This window comes from Aethalodelphis obliquidens, unplaced genomic scaffold (genome assembly GCF_003676395.1).
Source record: "Aethalodelphis obliquidens isolate GAN/ISIS:26980383/991018 unplaced genomic scaffold, ASM367639v1 scaffold17, whole genome shotgun sequence".
In the NCBI taxonomy this organism is placed as follows: Eukaryota; Metazoa; Chordata; class Mammalia; order Artiodactyla; family Delphinidae; genus Aethalodelphis; species Aethalodelphis obliquidens.
Window position 1 is genome coordinate 17,129,498 of NW_020837961.1, and position 18,271 is coordinate 17,147,768.

General features: G+C 34.0%; 1 protein-coding gene across 5 annotated transcripts in view; it reads right to left on the reverse strand.

Moving 5' to 3' along the window:
- Positions 1–1,675: 1,675 nt before the first annotated feature.
- DNAJB14 (DnaJ heat shock protein family (Hsp40) member B14) overlaps positions 1,676–18,271 on the reverse strand; it is a 43,709-nt gene continuing 27,113 nt past the window's right edge. For 2 of the 5 annotated variants that reach the window (XM_027116992.1, XM_027116995.1), the window contains 5 exons: positions 10,124–10,309; positions 8,268–8,362; positions 7,341–7,450; positions 6,285–6,457; positions 1,676–3,475 (listed from right to left, as the gene is read on the reverse strand). In XM_027116992.1, coding sequence (XP_026972793.1) covers positions 3,351–3,475; positions 6,285–6,457; positions 7,341–7,450; positions 8,268–8,362; positions 10,124–10,309 — 689 coding nt within the window. In that variant the 3' untranslated portion in view covers positions 1,676–3,350. Of the gene's footprint in view, positions 3,476–6,280; positions 6,458–7,340; positions 7,451–8,267; positions 8,363–10,123; positions 10,310–18,271 lie in introns of all 5 variants that reach the window. The other 3 variants (XM_027116994.1, XM_027116993.1, XM_027116991.1) reach the window with 2 other exon arrangements.

Consider the following 18,271-nt stretch of genomic DNA (forward strand, 5'->3'; position numbering starts at 1 on the left):
GGCCACAACAGTGGGAGGCCCGCGTACCACATAAAAAAAAAAAAAAAAAAGATTATGAATGCCTTTTCAGTTGGTTCACTCAGTATGAGGACAGATAATAGTAAGAGTAATACTGAACACAAGCTTCATATGGGAAAGCTAAATAAGTGCACAAATTCTCCTTTTGAATCATTTGGTCTTTTGACATAATTCTTACTTAACTAAAAAGACGGCTCATTTGGTCCTCAGGCCAACATCTAGAAATATTTCACAGGTGGGATATTTTTTAAATGAAATACGTTAGAATGCATTATTAAGTAATACTAACATGTCACATCTGTTAAATAACAGCTGCATTTAAAAATATTACAAATCAACAAAGGGAAATCAAGAGGTTAACCATTTCTCTCAGTAACAATTTTACATACTAGTATAACTAAAGATTTAACAGGAAGAACACTTAAGCATGAAAGTGCAATTAAAGCAAAGGGCTGGAATTCTATCTTCCTGTTCCTAATAACACCTGAGCTGGCATAAAAGCAAAGTGGTTTAATGCACTGGCATATATATACCTTAAGGGCTTACTCTTCTCTACCAAATCTTTGTAATTATCATATATAAGAATGTAATGATTATGAAACAAATACTTATTTAAGCATTCAAATGCAGTCTGTTCCCAAAACATATTGTTTTCACTTATTATTTCTCATTGTTGAGAATTAAATTCTCAGATTTGATCACAATAAATTCCAAAACTTACAAATGACTAGCACCTATTTGGAAACAAAGGAATTAAAAGAGGAGGATAAAAGGTACTATTTACTTTCCCCCAAATCCTCGCAAAGACAATGACGTTTGTGTATGTGTTTAAAAAGGGATAAAAATGTAAAGCACTAATAAATATAATTGCTGCCAAACTTCTAAAATACCAGTTAGAAAAGCTAGTAAATCAATACTCAAAGATTGAGGGCTTTTAGGCAATGATTAAAATGAAGAGGACAAGTTATCAAATTAAATTGGAAAGCTCAGGTAGCTAAAAATAAGATGGCAAAATGGAATTTTTGTTAGAAGAGCAGCAAATGTGAAAATCTTACATCTCAAGATAGCTGACACTGTAAATCATACACTTTGATTAAAAACAAAAAGACAGTAGAAGTCTTTTTACTTTGTAGAATTAACCCAAAATTCTAAGACACTTAGACGGGCCTTTACACCATGATATAGGTAACATTAAGGACTTACTTTTTACTTGCATACTTTACATGTGGCTTAAATTGTCAGGCACTCGACCAGTCATTTCCCACAGTTGTTTGAAAATTTTATCAAATGCATTTTATGAAATGAAATGTAATGCAACTGAAATATAGTACTGTCCAAAAGCCATGTATGACTTCACAATATATAACTTCACTTAACTTGATAACTTCACCTATCCCCTTAAAGTCAGGATTAAGGGAAAAAGAATCAGTCAACAAGAGTTCAATTCACATAAGCATCAATCACAATAGTGTAAATATCCCATTAAAACTGGAAAAATAATGGATGAAATTTTTTCATTTATATTTGTATAAGTTTTCTGATGCATATAAACTTTCAAAGTTAGTTAGAATGCTATGACCTTGTTTTTAAGAAACTAATTCTATAGGCTGAAGAAAATATTTTAAATTGTATTTTCTTTTAAGCACGATATTTTTTCTTTTTAAGGTTGCATTTCTAAAGAAAGTTGGTTAAGCTGTCCAGTTTTCCTAGGATAGTATGCTGTTTAGTTAAACAACTAATTCAATCAAGCATTTCTATTGATTTACCTGGAAAAGGGGATACAAGAGAACATTTAAAAAAGAATGGTCATTTCAGAAGTTCTATTCAACAGATGGTATATAAATTACATTCAGAAAAAAATCTTTAAATAAAAGAACACTGCACTCTAACTAGCATTCTCTCACACACAAAAAAACCTAACCAAAGATGTGCTCATGTTCTGTTAAATGAGTATGAAAGCAAAATCATTAAAATACAACTGTTAAACATAGAAGAAAGAAAAAAAAACATAGAAGACTAGAAATCAAATAGTTTCACATCCAACATACAGGCACCAAAAACTTCAATTTCCAGCTGATTTTTCCAATTTATATTACGGATTTAATTATAAGGAGCTTATTCCTATAGGATTAATTGAATTACTCAATGGTGAATAGATTTTAGCTCAAATTTTTGTAAGGATAACTTGCTATAAATCACTATTCTACCTACTGCTATGTTTCTGCTCACTGCTGTATATGGCCAAACAGATCATGCTCTGATCAAGTAAGTCTCATGTTAATCTACCTATATGTTTACGAGTTGGCAATCAGGTTAAAAGGCACAAAGCTTCATTTCAGTAGTAATTTTTCCTATTACTTAGACAATATTAAGAACTCATTTAGTTTCGGATCCTGTTTACTAAGGATCCTGATCACTAAGAAGAAACTGCAAATTTCCATGGGGGGTAAAACAGGTAGGCCCTTTTCTTCATAAATTTTAGCAGCCTTCAAAGATGTATATATATGAGCATTTGGGGGCCTTTTAGTTACTGGAATTGCAAATGACATAACTGCAATTTACTGTTGAAGACCCTTTTTGGTTAATGTTTATATAGCCATTTCCTCATATTTTCTTTAAAATCTATCAGTATAGCATTTCATTTCTATGCATGGCTTAGCAATTCATAAAACTAAATAAATAGCAAACTGATACTTTACACCAGTTCATTTATCTCAATATATAATTTAGAATATAATGGCAATATTAAAAATATCGATTCCCTCTACGCTGATAATGCTACAAGATTTTACATGAAGTTAAACAACTTTTGTTTTTTCTTTTCTTTTTGATAAAGTTTCATTGCAACCTCCACACACTGGACATCTGACAAGGAAAATGTAATTTCGTCATAAAACATTTATTCCATCACTTTAAACTAAAGTGTCTCATGGAGCTAAACACCAAAAGAATTTAAATAAAAAGGCAATAACCTGTATATACAGAAAATGATCATTCCATAAATATTTACATGACAAGGGAAAAAAATTGAGAATCTAAAACCAGAAATGGCTACAGGTGTGATAATCCTTTCTCAAGACATTTTTAGTTAGGAATCATATAAGCTTTTAAAGTGAAAATAATTGCAGAAGCATAACTAAAATATTAATTTTAGTTTTCAGTTTCTTACTATTTAAAGGAGCCAGTAGGTCATAAACAGTCCAAGATTTCAGGGACCAACTGTTCAGTTTAGTTTTCAACATCAAATCTTTTTCTTTAGCTCTCATGATGAAACTAAACTTACTTACAGAAAAAATAGAGAGTACTCTAAAAGGTATAAATAAAATTCCAGTTCATCCTCCTTTATAAATACTGGTCAGCCGCTCCAATTCTTTACAGTTGTCCATGCTCAAGGCATCTGCCTTCCTTCGGAGTCGTTCATCATGGTATACTTTTGCTGCATACTGCATATCTGTTTCTGTTAACAACAACCAAAAAATTTTCTAAGTAAATAGTAATTAGATCAACTAGTTGTTTAAACTCAAAGATGTTTTCATATAAGTCCTTCAATATATTTCTATTAACTGTTTGTTTGTTTTAAAGAAATCCAAGTACTAGACCTAAAAGCCATTTGGAATCCTACCATGTGAAACAAACACAGAGGGACTTCCCTGGTGGTGCAGTGGTTAAGAATCCGCCTGCCAATGCAGGGTTCACAAGTTTGAGCCCTGGTCTGGGAAGATCCCATGTGCTGCAGAGCAACTAAGCCTGTGTGCCACAACTACAGAGCCCGTGTGCCACAACTACTGAAGCCCTCGTGCGCTAGGGCCCACGTGCCGCAACTACTAAGCCCAAGTGCTGCAACTACTGAAGCCAGCACGCCTGGAGCCGGTGCTCCGCAACAAGAAGCCCGCGCACTGCAACAAAAGAGTAAGCCCCACTCCACTGAATTTGTTGAACTGTATATTGAAAATTTTAAACATACACAAGTTGAGTACCACAATAAACACTCTAAAACCCCTCACCTTGATTGACCAATTCTTCACATTTTGTGAAACTATTGATATTGATCTTGTTGGATTGTTAAAAGATTAAACTAAATTATGCCAGAAAAACTACTTGGCTTATGCTAGGGATGGAGTAAAAAATAATAATAATAAAAAATAATAATATAGAATACTTATGTACTTATGGGTACAAGACATTACACTAAGTGTTACCATATATTATCTGTTATGGTCCATATTTTAATGACAAGATAACTAAGATTTAGAGAGGTTAAGTAACTAGGTAATGCGTTGGTGAAGACAGGATCTTGCAAGGCAGTCCCAGAGCCGGCACTTTAAACATAACATTACACTCCTTCATAAACATGAATATCTTTCCTTCTTTCTTTCTGTTTATGCAGTCAATTCCCAATTTTTATTTAAGGTAATAGAATGTAAGTATGCATAACCCCCAAATCACCCGTATTTGGCTGGGGACTAGGACTTGTATTTGAAAATGAGATATCTAATGTGCTCATCATTCTTTTAGCACAAAATAAGCAGGTCCTTCATACATTCACTCATATGAATTCATTAATCATTCATCCAACTGTTCATATATCCATCAAAAATTTACTCTGCCTATGTTGTACCAACAATTGTGCAAGGTGCTACAGATCAAAAAATTAGGTGAAATAAAATTAAATAAGTAAAATTTGGGAAATACTTCCCTTAAGACCTTTGGCTAATGCACGGTTTCCCAACCTCAGCAATACTGACATTTGGGGCTAGATAATTCTTGGTGTGGAGGTTGTCCTGTGCATCCTAGAATGTTAGGCAGCATCCCTGGCCTTAACCCATCAGATGCCAGTAGCAATCCCTTCCAAACCCCAACCCTGTGTTGACGCTCACAGTTTCCAGACATTACCAAATGTCCCCTGGGAGGCAGGGGCAAATCATTCCCAGCTGAAAAACCACTGGTCTTATGTAACCTTCTCCACTTTGAGAACATACTGATTCACAGACTCAGAGACTTAGAAACCAAGGAGGTTTCTCCTCTAACTATCAGTATATAGATGAAGAAACCAATGCCAGAGATAAGAACTCTCTTAGAAGTATACAATGGTTATGTTTTATCAAATTTTCTCTAGTGGATAAGAGGTGATAATTGCTCCCATTTTCTGAGTATTTACTACATGTGAAACACTTCAACTATTGCCTGATTTAATTTTCACAACAAGCCCATAAAGTTAGGTATTAGAGAGAAGACTGTGAAGCACAGTGCCTAGATTATGAAAGCAAATTGGTTTTGAATCACAGATCACCTCAATGACCTTGGGCAAGTTACTAATTAATCTCTCTATGCCTCAGTTTCCTCATATGTAGAGTGGGTATAATCGCCTCACAGTGTCATTGTGGAGCTTAAATGAGTTAATATATATAAAGGGCTTGGGACAATGACTGAAAAAATAGGCATTATATAAATTATAGTTACTTCCTGTACCCACTCATCATCATCATCATCATCCATTTTATACACGAGGGAATAAATTCATAGAGGTTAGAATATTCGGCCTTAATCACTCAGCTAAAAATTTCAGACCTAGGATTCAACTTTAGCCTGTTTAATTCCAATGTCTACACTATATGGTCTATATTATTATCTGGAACAGTAAGAAAAACAAAAAACTATAATAACAGTTCACATGGAGTATCTCAGCAGATTCTTATGGTCAATAGTCAATCTTTTTATAGATATAACTGCTTAAATTAAGGAAGCTGAGGCTGGAAGAGGCTAAACAAATTAAGTGTTCACAAGAACTTCTCTACCTACAAAATAACTAAAGGAAAGTGGAATGTCAACAAAACTCATTGTACATTAAGTGTTACCTGTTGAAGCTAAATTGATGAAGACTTTCAAATTTAATTCTGAAACAGGATACATATTAAAACTGATGACATAGTTTATACCAGGATTTTTTTCTTTCTTAGTGGTACATAAAATAATGTTGCATGTTACAACTGACAACATCTTAAATACAATGAAATTTGATATTATCTACTTATTCCATCAAATATTTATTAAGAACAATAACATAAATACCATTTATTAAGTTCTTGCCATGTGCCAAATATTGTTATAAGACCACATGTACATTAAAACATATTGTCTCATTTAAGTACTGGGCTCCGAGTATGTGCCAGGCAATTCTAGAACATTCCTTGAGTAGGGAAATCTACAGTAATCAATTCCAAAGACTCTGAATAAGTTTTTAAATGTTAAATATTTGATAAACTTACTTTGTTGCCTTTCTTTCCAGCAATTATTTCGAATATTAGTCACATAATCTTCTTCCACACTCTTTTCTACCTTTTGTAATAACATTCCTTTATATTCATTTTTAAAGTCTTTGTTGACATAATAAACGACACCCAAGTTTTCTGTCTGCATTTTAATCGTTTGCCCTGATCCACTGTAAAAGAAATGCTTGATCATTATTTTTTTAATTAAAATTGTACATTCTGATCTGCTTCTACAAATCAAGCTAATAAAAATAATTAAAAAGTCAATACTGGTAATCAAATATTTAATATCTCAAATTACCTAAAACCACCATTTATGTCATAAAAAAGTAATCATATTTTAATACATTATGTTCCTATAAGTTCTCTCGATTTTTAGTTAATAAAAAACTTATTTGGAAAAAATAAATCACTTCTTATTTTTAGACCAATCTGTTTTTAATACTATATAATCACTAGCAATATGATTTTACAAAGTTTCCATTATATTCATTGTATTACACTAAAGTTTTTTGGAAGGTATGCTGCATTCAATTTGCTATATGTCCTGATCGCTTATATATAAAGTATATTGTGGAAAAATACCTCACATAACAAAAAAGTAATATTTGCTTTTATTTAATCAATATTTTATAAACAGAAGAGTGAAGTCATATCCTCTTTAACGACACAAATCCTATGTGAGATCAATCACAACTCTACTTTTGTCTTTAAAGTCGTTTTGTCTTCTAAAGCTTTTTGTCTTTGATGTCAACACATTACCTATTACATTAAATTGCCATCAAGTTCGACAGATGTAACACTTCTGTGTTTTGTCTGTTCAACAAAGTAACACTTCTGTCATTATCCACAATAGAACAGAAATGTAAACTAACATAATACAAACTTATTGCATAAGTAAACTACCTTTAAAACTAGACATTTTAAAATCAGGTACACATGTAGTAATAGAATATTTGGCACTTCAAAGTTTAAAAGAGCACAAGGCCCTTTAAAGTTAGTTAGGTAAGAAACAAGAGTTCTTTTTTTGTAAAACTTCACTGAGCTACTTACGATCTGGGATATAAGGAATAAGGAGGATTAGAGACCATCAATTGGCTTAATAATGACACGAGGATCAATACAATAATGGGCATCAGCTGGATAAACACAGAAAAACCTCCCTACAAAAAAATCATCAAAGAATAACAAATTGTAATATAACTTTAGTTGTCAATAATCCAACAATTGTCAAACATTTTTAGAGGAAGAAAGGACATTTGAGATAATCGGTTCAGTGCTTCCAAATCTGCCTGATCATACCAATGTCCTGGGGTGATTCTTAAAAATACAACTTTTTAGGTGCCTCACCTAGAGATCCTGATCATGATTTGGAAAACATTGGTATAACCCGATCTCATTTTACAGATGAGGAAGTTCTCTGTCTCCCTCTTTTTCTTCGTACAGAGACTCTATCAATACGCAGCAGGTTGCAAAACTATTTTTATCATGGATTTGAGGGTGGAACATGGACACTGATGAGAGTGGCACAGCTGGGGACCAGACCTTTTAATTTCTGGTCCAGTGCCCTTTCCATTTACCTTTCTCCCTCACGTAATTTAACAGCTATATGCAATTAGGTATAACTGCATTAGAATAAGGCAAGTTACTTCTAATTTAATTTTTTCAGTATTAATTCTAAATTATTTAGAACCAACAATAAGAATTTACGTTCAGAACATGCACACTGCAAGTTTACCTTCATTAGAATCATAGAATACCAAATGTGAAGGTGTCATATTGCCCAACCACCCCTCACCTTGACTTCTACCCCTGCTCCCCCAATATCCCTAAGGATTCTCTAGTCTCTATTGAACACCTCTGGTAAAAGAAAACTCATCACTTCCTTTTAAAACAACTTGCCCTATTTTCAGACAACTCTATGCTTTTCCTGAGCTGAAATTTGCCATTTTCTGATTTCTAATCATATCATAAACATACATCTCCTCTTTCTTCTTCTCTTTCATGTCCACTATGTTGATGCTGATGTTGACTGCTATAGCCAGCTCGTCCATTTGAAAATGAATGTACACTACCTAGAAAATTAAAAGCAAGGTTAAATTAGGGAGAACAATTATCATCAGAAAAATCATATTTTCCTTTATATTTTTATTTATTTTTAATTACTAAAACAATGCATGTTTGAGTAATGAATGCTTATTGCCCTCTCCTCTTGTGAGTGAAGGGTGGACAAAACCAGGAATGATTCTTCTTTGCTTCCCTTAAACTAAGGAGAAGCTCTTTCTTGATGAAAACTTGAATGAGAGGTCCTTCCTAATACTGCATACAGAGAGGACTTTTGCTGTGGTTGGTTGATTTTACAAACCTTGGATCATTAATCTGAAACTCTGCTTTCTGCATTTATCAATGAATCACAAGTACTTCTAGAAATCAAAAGCTCGTGCTCTAATTCATTTTTTAAAAAACAGCTGTATAATATACTATGGTACAAGTGGACCACAATTTTCAAACATTTTCTTGTTGATGGATATTCAAGTTGTTTTCAAAAAAGGTGACCAGGGGCTTCCCTGGTGGCGCAGTGGTTGAGAGTCCGCCTGCCGATGCAGGGGACACGGGTTCGTGCCCCGGTCCGGGAGGATCCCACGTGCCGCGGAGCGGCTGGGCCCGTGAGCCATGGCCGCTGAGCCTGCGCGTCCGGAGCCTGTGCTCTGCAGCGGGAGAGGCCACAACAGTGAGAGGCCCGTGTACCGCAAAAAAAAAAAAAAGGTGACCAACCAGAAATGGCTATCACTGATAAAGTAAACTATGTTATAACAAGCAAAAGAACTGCAAATCAACTATCAGAAAAATTCACTATTGTCTGAAAGATTTCTAATTGTTCCCAGCATATTTTTAGTCAAAATTATTAGTCTGAATAATTTTTTTGTGAGAGGTAATTATGTATCCTAGTATGTCAAAATGCAGGTTATATTTTCAGTCATTAATTTGTATTTACACATCCTCTTTCTTTCAAGGATGCTTTACAAAATGCCTTATCAATGATCACAATCTTTCTCAATAATATCCAGACAGGACTACCAGGCCAAATTATATTGCTACATTCATAAAGACTATCCTAATTTTGAATGGGATGTTTAACTTAGCACCTTTTGTTACTGCTGTAAACAAGACTGGAGCTATAATTTTAAACACCTTAGAGAAGCTACTCTTAAAGAAAATTAATTTCCACACAAGCAACTTACAGTAAATGTAAGTAAAACACAGTACTACTTATGCTGGTACTAAAAATCTATTCATTTAGTAGTACTTCTACAGTATTTTACTTTGATAGCGTAGTTCAAGAAATTATTTCTATCTTAATGTAATTTTTTAAAACCCACTTACTTTATATGTAACTTATGATTCAGACATTTCAATGGACAGTACCTCCACATACATCCATATTAACAATCTACAATATTATTAATGAAATCTACAAAGATCTTCAAAGAACCAATGTCAAATAGTCTTTCAAGGTACAGGTTACTTCCTACAATTGTATTGGCACTTAACTAATGCATTGCCACTGGATTTCCTAGTTACAGATCCTTTCTTCAGCTCTATGTAAAATACACAACATCTTTTAAAAAATAAAGTATGTTCTAGGAAAAAGACAGACTTACAATAAAGGTAATAAGTCTAACAATTTTCTCCTATCTTCATGAAAAACCATCACAGGATCATAATACTATAAGAAAATGTCAGGGAGAAGGTACATAAATCTCTAAATAGCCTAACTGGAGGTGATGATCTCTAGCTTCATAAAGTACAAATATTTATAACTAACATTAAAATACCTGAAGGAAATCCACCACCAAAGAATATATTAAACAAGTCTTCTGGAGTTATATCAGCTTCACAACCTCTATGGAAATTAAATCTACCATTGTTCTGCTGATTACATGCTTGTCCTTCATTGCCTGTGAGGTCATACTGCTTTCGTTTTTCTGGATTGCTTAAAACCGCATAAGCATTTCCAATCTCTGAAAAAGTAATGAGCAAAAGTTGATAAGCAAAGCTTTTATATTATAAAAGGCTGCCCCATATAAAGGCTACTTGTCAAACAACAACAAAAAATGACTTGAGGTTAATCAAAAAAATAATAAGACAGTAACAATTTCTTTTAAAGGTATTATACATTACTTACAATTACACATATTACCTCCCAATACAATTTTTTATATTATCCAGGCAAGTCTCCCTACTGCCTTGAACATAAAGGAATGCTCATCTTGCTTTCTTACCATTGTGCTCCCCTAACTTCCTGCTTCTTTTCTTGAGTATCCCAATCTAGTCATTCATTACTGCCCTTCAAACCAATAATAATAGCAGTAGCCACCAACTACCAGGCTCTGACCCCAATATCTTATTACTTTATCCATTAGTATCTCAACTTTACAGATGAGCCCCCTGAGGTTCAAAAAGGTTAGGAAACTTGTTCAAGATCAAATTTATTTTAGGATAGTAAGTAAACTCTATGCAACCTACACCATAAACCTTTTTTTGCACACTCCAGCCCAGAGTAAGCTATTCTTCATTTTATTCCTGAACAATTTTATTTCTCTTAAACTGTCAACTCCATGAGGGTAGGGACTGTATCTAAGTTTTCACTGCAATATCCCCATGGTAGAGCATAGAGACTGAATTTGTTTTGAATGAATCCATATATCCATATCTCTAGTCCTCCTATCTCACTTTGCTACTTTCATGATATTCATAAAGAATTCTATTGCCTACCTCATACTCCCATGTCCAAAAGAGCACATTAATTACCAAAATGTCTTCTCGAGGTAATTTACAAAAGCTGTAATGCTTTAATCTAAATGCAAGAATTACTCTATTCACATTCTGAAACATCTAATAATTAATCATTTTATAAGAACAGCTTACTTCTTAAACTGGATCATAAACCTCTTGCATATGGGATTATTTTAAAAATATGTTTGAGATCCCATGTGGTGGCTGCCATAGGCACTGTGCAAGCAAATACATGCTCATTAGGTAGCTGTTTCTGGAGGACTACATAGCACACTGAAATTAATCATATACAGATACTCTAGACCCTTTCTTCTGATTCAGAGATAGCTTCCAGGTGGTCTGTGAACCCTATGGTATGAAAAATTAGGTGGATGGTCCATTTATCTCAGGAGATGGTCCAAAACCTTCTTCAGATTTGCAAATAGATCTGTGACTCAGAAATATAGCAATCATTTATAATGCTGCTCCAATGGAGAAGCATAATCAGAGACCCCAGCAATGTACTTACAAACACCATCAAGGTATTAACACATACCTAAAAAAGAAGTATATCTTTCAATATCTGCCAAAGTTGTACTTCTAGTAATAATATTAGTTTTAGGATTTAACCTCTATGCACTAAAAGGACTATTTCAGGTTCACAATGCTATTACTTTTTATATTAATAATATATTGGCAACCCAATTCTATCTTTAAAGCTTTGCTTTTTAAAAAAATGACTTCCAAACATTATGATGTTTTATAAAATATTTGTGAAAGATTGTCATAATTCATAATTGTATATGTAAGACAATTTATTCTATCTACTGTGACTAATTTTCTATTCACTTACTTTGTGCTATACCTATAATCAAGATTTTTTTTTCAGGTCCTTATTATCTTACAAATTAAACCCAAAATTTATTTTGGTATTCAAAAGCCTCACAAGATACATTTCCATCTCAGTGTTATTTACTTCACTAAAAGATACCTTCTGCTTTATTCATTTTTCCTTAATCACACTTTTTATATCTTGAGGTTAACTTTAGATTCACATGAAGTTGTAAAAAATATTACAAAGAGACTCCTTCTACCTGTTACCTAATTTCCCCAATGATAATATCTTATAAAATTATATATAAAATATCACAGATAGGATACTGACATTGATATAATCAGGATATAGAACATTTCCATCACCGTCTCAGGTTGCCTTTTAAACCACACCCACTTCCTTCCCCTCCATCCCCTCTTCAAATCCCCACAACAACTAACCACTCTATTCTCTATTTCTAAAATCTTGGCATTTCAAGAATGTTATATCAATGGAATAATACAGTATATAAATAGAATGACACCTCCCAGATTGGCTTTTTTCAATCAGCATAATTCTTTGGAGATGGATCCAAGCTGTTATGTAAGCCATTCATTCCTTTTTTATTGTTTTCCATGGTATGGATGTTTGTTTCACTAATAACCCAGTGAACATCATCTGGGCTGTTTCTAGTTTTGGGTTATTACAAATAAAACTGCTACATAGGGACTTCCCTGGTGGTGCAGTGGTTAAGAATCCGCCTGCCAATGCAGGGGACTCGGGTTCAAGCCCTGGTCCGGGAAGATCCCACATGCCGTGAAGCAACTAAGCCCGTGTGCCACAGCTACTGAGCCTGCGCTCTAGAGCCCGTGAGCCACAACTATTGAGCCCATGTGCTGCAACTACTGAAGCCCACACACCTAGAGCCCATGCTCCGCAACAAAAGAAGCCACCGCAATGAAGAGTAGCCCCCGCTCGCCACAACTAGAGAACGCCTGCGCACAACAACGAGGACCCAACGCAGCCAAAAATAAATTAATTAAAAAAAACAAACAAAACTGTGGGCCTCCCTGGTGGCGCAGTGGTTGAGAGTCCGCCTGCCGATGCAGGGGACACAGGTTCGTGCCCCGGTCCGGGAAAATCCCACATGCCGCGGAGCGGCTGGGCCCGTGAGCCATGGCCACTGAGCCTGCGTGTCCGGAGCCTATGCTCCACAACGGGAGAAGCCACAACAGTGAGAGGCCCACATACCGCAAAAAACAACAACAACAACAACAAACTGCTATGTACATTCATGTACGTGTAAACATAAATTTTTATTTCTGGGATAAATTCCCAGAAATGCAATTGCTGGGCTGTCTATTAGTTGAATACTTAGTTTTGTGAGAAACTGCTAAACTGTTTTACAGAGTGACTGTGTCATTTCATATCCCATCAGCAACGTATAAGTGATCCAGTTACTCTGTATCCATACCAGTATTTGGTGTTCTTACTAATTTTTACTTTAACCATTCTGATAGGTGTGTAGTGATATCTCATTTTGGTTTTACTTTGCATTATCCCTAATGGCTAATGAATGTATTAAAAAACCTTTTCACATGCTTATTTACCATGTGTATATAATCTTTTGTGGAATGTCTCTTCATGTCTCTTAACCAATTTCTAATTGGGTTGTCTGCTTTTTTGATTGGGGGTTTGGGGAGTTCTTTATATAACCTAGACACTAGTCCATTGTCAGATATGTGCTTGGCAAATATTTTCTCCTATCTTGTTGCTTGTCTTTTCTGTTACTTCATAGCATCTTTGTGGAGCAAACAAAAAATTTTTTGATGAAGTCCAACTTATCCACTTTTTGTTTTATAAACTGTCTAGGTTAAGTCTAAGAAGTCACTGCATAGCCTAAGATTCTAAAGTTTTGCTTCCATGATTTTTTGCTAAAAGTTAAAGTGTTGTTTTATATTTATATTCAAGATTCATGTCAAATTCATTCTTATATAAAGCATGAGATTTAGGTCAAGGTTAAATTTTGTTGTTGTTGTTTTACCTATGAATGTCCAATTGCTCCAAAACCATTTGCTGAAAAGGCTATCTCTTCTCCACTGAATTATTTTGCACCTTTGTCATACTGTATGGGTTCCCTGCCCTGTTCCATGGATCTATGTGTCTATCCCTCTCCCAATATTACACTGTTTTGCTAACTGTAGCTATAAAGTAAGTCCTAAAATCAGGTACACTAATTACTCCTACTCCTTACCTTTAATGAACCATTTTTATTTATTCAGGTTCTTTGTATTTCCATATGAGTTTTAGAATAAACTTGCTCTTATCTACAAAGAAGTCTTGTTAGGATTTTGACAGGAACTGTATTAAATGTGTTTATCAACTTGGGGAGTCTTGACATCTTTACTACCATGTCCTTCAATCCATGAACATGATATATCGTTCCATTTATTTAGATACTCTGATTTCTTTCATTAGTATTGTATAGCTTTCAACATACAAATCTTATACAAGTTTTGTTAAATTTACAGCTAAGTATTTCTTGTGTGTGTGTGATTGTAAACAGTAATGTATTTTTAATTTCAGTGTCTACATGTTCACTACTAGTATATAGAAATATGCTAAATAGAAATTAATTTTTGTATGTTTATCTTGTACCCTGAAATCTTGCAGGATTCACTTATTAGTTCTAGGAGTTTTTTTTTTTTTTGGTACATTCCATGGGTATTTTATACATGATCATGTTATTTGCAAATAGGGACAGTTTGATCTCTTCCTTTCCAATCTGTGTGCCTTTTATTTCCTTCTCTCACCTTAATGCACTGACTAGAATTTCCAACACTATGTTGATTAAGAGTGGTGAAAGGGGACATTCTTGTTTGTTCCCAGTGTTAGGGGGAAAGAATTAAGTCTTTCACTGTTAAGTATACTGTTAACTGTAGGTTTTCCATAGTTGCTCTTTTATCAATTTGAGGCAGTTTCCTTTGGAATTACTATTTTTCTATCAGTGTTTTATTTCCTGTCAGTTTTACCATGAATGAGTGGAGAAATTTTTCAAATGCTTTTACTGCACTGACTGATAAAATAAGATTTTTCTTATTTAGCCTATTAACACAGTGGATCACACTGATTGATATTCAAATAGTGAACCAGCTTTGCATCCTTGGAATAAACTCTACTTGGTCAGGATGTATAATTTTTTTAAAAGATTGTTTGTTTTGTTTTTTTAAAAAATTTATTTATTTTTGGCTGCATTGGGTCTTTGTTGCTGTGCGCTGTCTTTCTCTAGTTGCAGCAAGCGGGGGCTACTCTTCGTTGCGGTGCGCGGGCTTCTCACTGCGGTGGCTTCTCTTGTTGTGCAGCACGGGCTCTAGGCGCGCAGGCTCAGTAGTTGTGGCTCGCGGGCTCTAGAGCACAGGCTCGGTAGTTGTGGCGCACAGGCTTAGTTGCTCCGTGGCATGTGGGATCTTCCCAGACCAGGGTTTGAACCCGTGTCCCCTGCATTGGCAGGCAGATTCTTACCCACTGCACCACCAGGGAAGCCCTTAAAAGATTGTTGAATTCTAATATTTTATTAAGGATATTTGGGTTTATTCCATGAAGGATATTAGCCTGTAGTTTTCTTTTTTTGCAGTGCCTTTGACTGGTTTTGATAGCAGCGTAATAATAATTTTGTGAAATGGACTGGGAAATATTTCCTTCTCTTCTATTTTCAGGAAGAGACTGTAGAACTGGTTTTAACTCTTCTTGAAAAGTTTCATAGAATTCTCCAATAAAGACATCTGAGCCTGGAGATTTCCTTTTGGGAGTTTCCTAACTACAAGTTTACTTAACAGTTATAGGGCTGTTCATATTACCTACTTCAAAGTGAGTGAGTTCTGATCATTTTCAATTTTCAAAAAATTGGTTGTAAATTTATGTGTGTGGAGCTGTTCATAGTATTCTCTTACCCTTTTGATGTTTGCAGAGTTTGTATCCTTGTTTCTGATACTATTTTTGATAATAGTAAATTGTCTTCTTTTTTCCCTTTGTCTGTCTGTCAATTTTATTGATCTTTTCAAACAACTAGTTCTTTTGTTTCACTGTTTTCAATTTTACTGATTTTCACTATTGTTTTTCTGTTTTCAATTTTACTGATCTCCACTCTCACCTTTATTTCCTTCCTTCTTCTTGCTTTAGGTTTACTTTGCTTTTCTTTTTCTAGTTTCATGAGGAGAAGCCTAGATGACTAAGGCTGTTCCTCTCTTCTAACACGTGCACTAAGTGTTATGTTTCCTCTTAGTGTTGCTTTAGCTGGTTCCCTCGAATTTTTGATATGTTGAATTTTTATTCAGTTTAATGTATTTTTTAGAAATTCTCTTTGAGATTTCTTTTACCCATAGATTATTTGGAAGTGTGGTGTTCAGTTTCCAAGTGATTGAACATTTTCCAATTATCTTTCTGTTATTGACTCTATTTTGATTTCATTGTGGTCAAAGAACACACTCTGTATGATTTCAGTTTTTTAACTTGGTAGAAATTTATTTTATGATCCAGGACATGGTCTAACTTGGAGTATGTTCTGAGCACTTGAAAAGATTTTAGAGTCTGCTGTTGGGTGGAGTGTTCTATAAATGTTGATTAAATCTTCTTGGGTAATAGTGGTGTTTAATTCTTTTATATTCTTGCTGATTTTCTGTCTTTTTGTTCTATCAAGTGTTGAGAGAGAGCTGCTAAAGTTTCCAACTATAATTGTGAATTTACCTATTTCTCTTTCCAGTCATATTAGTTTTTGACTTACATATTTTGCATCTGTTTTTTGGTGCATACACATTTATATTGTTATATCCCCTTGAAGGATTGTCCCTTTATCATAACATAATATCTGTGGTAATTTTTTTAGTCTAAATTCTACTTTTTCTAGTATTAATACAGCCATTCCACTTTCTTTTGATTAATGTTTACATGATATATCATTTTTCAGTTCTTTACTTTCAGCCTGTCTATATTGTTATAAATGCAGTGAGTTTCTTATAGGTAACATATAGTCGAGTCATATATTTTTAATTCACTCGGCCGATCTGTCTTTTAATTGATATATTCAGATCATTTACATTTATATGTAACTACTGATAAGTTAGAGCTTATGTCTACCATTTTATTTTTTGTTTTCTGTTCTGTTTTCTTTTCCCTGACTTCCTGGGAGTTATGTGAATATGCTTTTTGGAATTCCATTTTGATTTATCTAGTGTTTTCTGACTCTATCTCTTTGTACAGTTTTTCAGTGGTTGTTCTAGATATTACATTATATATACATAACTTACCACAGCCTACTAATATCATCACTTTGCTAGTTCAAGTGTACTGTGAAATCCTTACTTCTACTTCTCTTTACTTTCCTTTGTTCTTCCCCATTTATAATGTAACTGCCTTATGTATTTTCTCTACATACATTGAGAACCACATCAGATTAAAATTTTTGCTTCAAATGTCAAACATAATTTAGAAATTCAAGAGAAGCAAAGTATATTGCATTTACCCATATTTTTGCTTATGCTGTCCTTTCTTCCTTCTTGATATTTCAGATTCCTTTTTTTTATTATTTCCTTTTGTTTAGAAATTTTCCTTTAGCTATTCTTTGTCTGCTAATGACAAATTCTATTACTTTTCCTTCATCTGAAAATATCTTGATTTCCCCTTCATTCCTGAAAGATATTTTTGCTGGGTATAGAATTCTGGGTTGATAGTTTCTTTTCTTTCAGTATTGAAAACTGTGCCACTTCTTCCTGGCCTGCATGATTTCAGATGTGAAATCCACTGTCATTTGAATTGCTTTGCCCCTATAGGTAAGGTGTCACTTCTCTTTTGCTGCTTTCAAGGTTTTTTCTTTATCTTCAGTTTTCAGAAATTTGACTATGATGTGTCTTGGTGTGGATTTCACTGGGCTTATCTTTTTGGAGTTCACTCAACTTTTTAAATTATGGAAGTTTATATCTTTTGTCAGGTATTTGAAGTTTTCAACCTTTATTTTTTTTTAGTACTTTTTCAGCTATGCCCTCTTTCTCCTCTTCTTCTAGGAAACATATAAGAATGTGAAATCTTTTGTTATAGTCTCACTTGTATGTGAGGTTATGTTCCTTTTTTCTCTTTCAGTCTATTTTCTCCACTGTTCAGACTGAATAATGTCCATTTTTCTATTTTCCAGTTCACTGATTTTTTTTTCCTCTGTTATTCTGCTGTTTATGCTATTCATTGCTAGTTTCATTTTGGTTTTGCACTTTTAATTTACAGAATTTCTATTTGATTCTTTATACCTTTTGTTTATTTGCTCTGACTTTCTATTTCTTTGCTGAGACTTTTATTCTAAATCTTTCAAGCATATCTGTAATTGCTCATTGAAGCATTTTTATGATGG